This window comes from Ictalurus punctatus, chromosome 15 (genome assembly GCF_001660625.3).
Source record: "Ictalurus punctatus breed USDA103 chromosome 15, Coco_2.0, whole genome shotgun sequence".
NCBI lineage: Eukaryota > Metazoa > Chordata > Actinopteri > Siluriformes > Ictaluridae > Ictalurus > Ictalurus punctatus.
In genome coordinates this window covers 15,623,958-15,630,226 of record NC_030430.2, presented here as the reverse complement: position 1 = coordinate 15,630,226, position 6,269 = coordinate 15,623,958, and the positions used below count along the sequence as shown (strand labels likewise).

Below are 6,269 nucleotides of genomic sequence, written 5' to 3'. Positions count from 1 at the left end.
TCTCTCACGTCTTCCTCTCTGTCCATGTCCAATGTCAGCCTTTGTTGGGATAATTCTTCTAATACTGGCCTCTGAGGTTTCTACTCAAGGTACTATACTGCTTTTTCTATCTTTGACCTAAAATGTTTATAAAAAAAAAAAAGTCTTTAGCAAGTGGTAGAAACTCATGTAAATCAGTTTTAATGTCTGATTCAGATGCAGTTACAGTTATATACAGATCAGTAACAGTGTAATCTGTTGTAAATGATCGTGCCATTGATTAGTAATTTGACCTGCATTACACATAATATACAACACTATATTTTAGAATTAGAACGATATTACTTCCCCTTTGTGTGACACATTAAGTACCGCCAGCTTTGCATAGTAATTTTTAAACTGGTTTGTCTGACGTGAAGGGTCATGTACTTGTTGACAAGAGTTCAGGGATGGAGTGGGTCATGCAGTTAGCATGTCACGTTTATTGTACACATGCTCATGTACACATTCCTCTATTGTACACAACACTGCTGATTGAACATTTTTACACATAAAAGGTGAGAAAAGGGTTTAAACTCGTCATTTAAAAAGGACATTTTGGAAAGGGTTTCATCTGACAATTATAAAATGCCTTTGGAGAATATATTTATATAGAACTCTTGACCTGTAGCTGCAAGATTTTATGCATTCCACTGCTGCCAAATGATCGGTTGATTGGACAGGTAAATGGGACAGGTGTACTGTACTCTTTGCTTTGGGCACTGGGCACAAACACCCAAATTTGACTGTTGAAGATTAAGGGGGAAAATCACCTTTTACAGTCTTTCACTGTCCAGTTTGGGTGAGCCTGTGCCCAATACAGCCTCAGATTCTTGTTCTTGGCTGACAGGAGTTGAACCTGATGTGGTCTTCTGCTGTTGTAGCCCATCTACCTCAAGGTTTGATGTGTTGTGCGTTCCTGCCATGCTTTTCTGCTCACCATGGTTGTAAAGAGTGCTTATTTGAGTTACTATAGCCTTCCTGTCAGCTCAGACCTGGTCACCTCAGTCTGGTCATTCCCCTCTGATCTCTCTCATCAACAAGGTGTTGCAGCCATGCAGACCCTCCACTCACAAGATGGGTTTTTTTTGGTTTTCCACACCATTCTGTGTAAACTCTACACTGTTGTGTCTGTTGTGTGTAAAAATCCCAGGAGTTCATCAGTTTCTGAAATACTCAAACCAGCCCATTTGGCACCAACAACCATGCCATGATTAAAGTCCCAGAGATCACATTTTTCTCCATTCTGATGTTATATGTGAACATAAACTGAAGCTCTTGTCCTGTATCTGAATGACTTTATGTATTTTACTGCTGCTACACGATTGACTGATCGGATAACTGCATGCATGCTGCATTTGTGCCCAGTATTTTGTATATAGAGAGGAGAGAGCGTTGCTGTCAGTTATGAAAGGTTAAAGAGTGTTTTGGATTGTTTGAGTTTTGAAATTGCCTGGAGAACTATAAACATTAAATTTTCTTAATTAAAGGAGACGAAGCTGCTTTTAGTCTTTTCAGAATATATCCTGTTATGCAACCCCCATGCTGTGTCTGCCTCCATGATACTGGCCTGTTAATTTCTTGGTTCAGTGGTTGATGGTGGTGTTACTTGGGCAAAGAAAATCTTACAAGATGTCTGATCCTTTGCCAGCTGTTATTAAAACCCAGACATTCTCCACCCTCTTCCTATTACTGCTCCCAGATAAAGAGAGAACACCGTAACACAAAAAAAGACCTTCAGGCTACTGAAGGTCAGTGCTGTGCCAATTTAACACAAATCTGTATTTGGACTCAGGTCACGTGCCCAGTGCTAACCTTCAACCTCTTGAGAAACGGATTTCCTGTGCCCCTTGTTTCTCTGTATTTTTGTAGGACAGTAAAGGGCCTGCTTTGAGCATGCCAGGACAGCTGGAGCAGAGCAAAGAACATGGATACATGAGCATAAAAAGGGAGAATTGTTAGAAGACAGCATGTGGAAATTATGCAGATCAGCTGAAGACAAGGGCAGAGTTGAGCAGGGATTTTCTGAGGGAGGAAGAGAGAAGGGAGAAACGCTAGAGACGCCCAGTGTTTTACAGCCTCTCTGTGGAGAGGCAAACAGAAGGCATTGAGATATTGTTACTGTGAATGTCTTTGATCTTGAGGCATTTCTACTGAGCATCGCCCCCAAAACCCCACTCCATGACCTTCTTTCCAATGCATGTCTTACATTTACAGACTGGTTTTTGTCCCCAAGCAGTCTGTGTATGTAGACAGACACTTTGTCCTTTACATGAACTGTTATATTTGACTACTGTATGTGATTGTTTATTTGTGATAATACTGCTTACTATCCCACTTCCAATATGTCTTTACGTCCTCAGGCCGATTAAAACTGACGGTTTTGTCAGAGGACCGGCTCCAGATGAAATGGAAGGAGGCTGAAGGGCCAGTGCAAGGCTACAAAGTCAGAGTTAGAACAATTTCAGGTGAGAAATAGCTCTGGCAGGTTTTAACATCTTTCTGAAGTATGACTCACACTAATCTCTACTTGCAGTGAGCGTCTTTTTACATTTTTTTAAATCACGTTTCATTATTCACCTCACATATGTTGCCTCTCTTTCTAGGCAAGGGGTTGGCCTCTATATTTAAGATTCCACAAATCGCTTATGCAAGGGTCAGAACTTTTTGACTTAACTGCAAGGGATATTCAGTCACAGTCTAAAATGATGTCGAATTTAGGGCCCTAAGGCAGTCCATAATTCTAAATGATCATGTACTGTATATGTTTTACTATTTATATATTACGTTTCCTAATGACTCTCATGATTGAATGTGTTGCACTTCATACCTCACATTTGTAAGGACTGTTTTAGGTCAGAAAGTTCAGACAGATATTTTGGCTGCAGGCTAGGGTTCTTATGCTTTCTCTTTGACTTAAGTGATCTAGACAGCATAAGTGGTAAGGCATTTATTATGCTCACACACACCTGCATAAGAGCAGGAAGTAACTAGTTGTTCCAACAGCACTGATGTATTGATTTCATAAGTCAATCAGATTATTCTGATTGGCCTGCAGTTGGTAGCACCCATAGAATGTAAACTCAACTACTTAATTAAGAATTAACAGTTACGATTAAGTTACAGCCTTTACAGCCATTTTTTTGCACATTCCTTGCATATTTTGTATATCCTTTTTTTTTTAACATTCCTGTATAAATAGATACAGGAATACTTAGTTATTATTATTTCCTATTCATTTCTGAATAGTTTAAAGAGGAGTAGGCCATGTTTTCATTTCACTGCAAATTATATACTGTATATAACTGTGTATGTGACAAATAAAAATATTGAATCTTGAATCTTAAATTACAACTTAAACATTACACCTGGAGTACTTCCTAGAAGGTGCAACCTCTGGTGTAAAGAAAGCTATTTGAATTTGAGCCATCACTTAATTGTAAAGCACAGTCTATTTAGATTTTGGTACAGTGACTACTTCGATAATTTGAGAGACATACCTTCTTTGACATAAATGTTACACCTAAAAAGGTAGATGCTAACACATGTACAACAATTATTCATCGTCATTGAATTGGGAAAATGAATCAGAAATTATCTGGGGCTCTGGTGCTTCATTAACCATAGAGTTGGGGCAGTTAATATTAGATAATATTAAATATTTTTTCCCTTCCGTTAATTTCTTTTTAATCTTCCCTCTTGGCTTGAGGCAGTTTTTCCTTTTCAGTTATGTCAGACCTCAGTAGAGCTGAGAAGAGTGAGAGAGGGGGTGATACATTAAGAGTGATGAAAAGAATACAGGCATCTACTCAGCTATAACCCATGGCCATAACCAGCCATAACCAATGGCATACAGTCCCTCCGTTGCCTCTCTGTCTTTGTCCCTCTCTTCTGTTATCTCTATATTATCTCTCTCCCAGTCCTCATGTATGCAATCTGATTCAGACAGGTCTAATACAGTATTAGAATACATACTACAAAAATGTTCTGTCCTATGGAGATGGCTGGAAGACAGATCAAACACAGGAAAACTTTTTAATAACCCATGGGCCTTTATATGGAGTTTATCCTCTGTGTGCTGTTAAAGGCTTTCCACTACATTTTGCTGACTATAAGGATTTGTGCCCATTCAGCTACAAGAGCATTAGTGAGGTCAGGCACTGAAGTTGGGCAAGGAGGCCTTGCACACACTCAGCATTCCACTTTGTCTCAAAGGTGTTCAGAGGGGTTGCGGTAAGGGCTCTGTGCAGGCCACTCGAGTTCTTTCACACCGACCTTGGATAACCATGTTTTTATGAACCTTGCTTTGTGCACAGGTGCATTTTCATGCTGGGACAGGTTTCAGCTCCTTAGTTCCAGTGAAGAGAAATCTTAATGCTGCAACATACATAGACATTGTATACAATTATGTGCTTACAACTTTGTGGCAAGAGTTTGAAGAAGACACACATCTGGGTATGATGGTCAGGTTTCCACATACTTTTGTCCGTATAGTGTATGATAAACTGTTGATTATCATGAAATAATATAATCTGGTTCTGTTCACCTCCTCTAGATGTTCCTGAGCCAGAGCTGATGCTGACCACAACACGTGGTCGGGCCACTGTGGCAGGCCTCAACTCCAAACAAGAGTATTTGCTACAAGTGCTGGCGCTGAATGGAACTGTGGAGAAACTCATCGCTAAAAGACGTTTCACAAGTAAGAGAGATATAGGTAGAGGCATGGGGAGGAAGCAGGACTGTTGAAGCAAGTGTTCGGGGCAGGGATAGACAGGATTGAGAAGAAGTGTTCAAAGCTACTGTAAGATAATTAATTGTGAAAAATGATTCAGGAAGAGCAGATGATATAAAGACCAGGACTAGTAATGCTTCAATTCATTTGTACCCCTTTACTTGTTGAATCCAAAATGTTGTAGTCCACTTACACTGGAAATTCTCTACTTATGGCCAACTGTCCTAGTGAATCCATCCCTAACACCGTCACTACCCCATCTTCACACTATCACATTGCAGAAACATTTCTGTCTTGTGCCCAATGAAGGAATTTAAAATTCTTTTGAACGTACCAGTGTGTATTGCTGTAGGCTCCTTGGATTTATCCTGCACTTTGGGTTATGATTAATGAATGATTAAGTGGATGTTTCACAAACTGCACAAATTTTTATATGTCTGTGCTTTGTTCTTGCACATTTTATTAATAAATCCTTACGTGCAAAAAGAGTCTTTGTTGAAGATATCCCCCACAGTAGTAGACTATGTCTATCAAGTCTGATTAATGTAAAATCTTTCCAAACATCTCTCTTCCCCCTGCTCCACTTAAACTGTAGCTGATTTCTTTCCTGACAAATGAGAAATGGGTTGCTATCATCATCATTGTTCAAGCGAAGTCAATCTCTTACATAAATCCTGCTTAACCACAGTCCTTTCATTACCATTACCTTGAAGTTTTTATTTTGTTTACAATCCTGTGGAAAAACATTTCTCCATTCACATTGCCACTATGAGAATAATTTTCAGTTTGTCCCCATACTAAGTAAAATGAATCAAATTTACTGTAAACATTATTGGAATATTACCCTTGTCCACGTTTTTGTCCACAGCTCAGTGTTACTAACATGTAACTAGCGGTATGGATGAAAATATGGATCAAAGCTTTAGATCAAATCAATGATGTGATTTTTGATTCCTAAGAGGAGGTCAGAAATGTTATAAAAAGTCGCATCTAATCAAATCAATGATTCATTCACCATTCATGTCTTTAAAAAAATAAAAAATAAATTGTGGATGCAAGTGCCACAGATACAATAAAGGACATATCATAAGGCAGCTAGTTGATCTAGTATTTGTTGTAGTAAATTACTTTTAGCATACTGATGTATATGTAAATATGTAATATGTACATGCTGAGGAATTTCTGAATGCCTGGTAGGCTTTGGGCTTGTCATCCCTTTCCATCACAAAACATAACATACATCATCCTCAACATATGCTACATATGTATGTCGGTATGCACATGCACACACATGCACATAAACAGTATGTTCCCTTTCATGAACTCTGTCTGTAAACGACTGTGTTGAGTTGCTGGAATCCTGCAGAATTATGGCTCTGTCACTCTCAGAAAAGAAACTATGGAAGGACATTTGTGTTTTTATAAGTGCAGACCAGAGCCATTTGGAATGTTTATATACCATTAATTTACATCTTTAAAAACCTTCACTTAGGTAATCATGAAATCACGCGGGGGGAGT

At 38.9% G+C, this 6,269-nt stretch overlaps 1 protein-coding gene across 2 annotated transcripts in view; it reads left to right on the top strand.

The window, feature by feature from the left end:
• The window catches only part of LOC108275935 (collagen alpha-1(XIV) chain), a 39,505-nt gene that overhangs the window by 3,050 nt on the left and 30,186 nt on the right, over positions 1-6,269 (top strand). Inside the window, exons 2-4 of one of the 2 annotated variants that reach the window (XM_017487098.3) lie at positions 1-89; positions 2,382-2,486; positions 4,574-4,717. The exon at positions 1-89 is cut by the window's left edge and continues 31 nt beyond it. In XM_017487098.3, the coding sequence (XP_017342587.2) occupies positions 1-89; positions 2,382-2,486; positions 4,574-4,717 (338 nt within the window). The remainder of the gene's footprint in view (positions 90-2,381; positions 2,487-4,573; positions 4,718-6,269) is intronic. The other variant, XM_017487099.3, reaches the window with a different exon arrangement.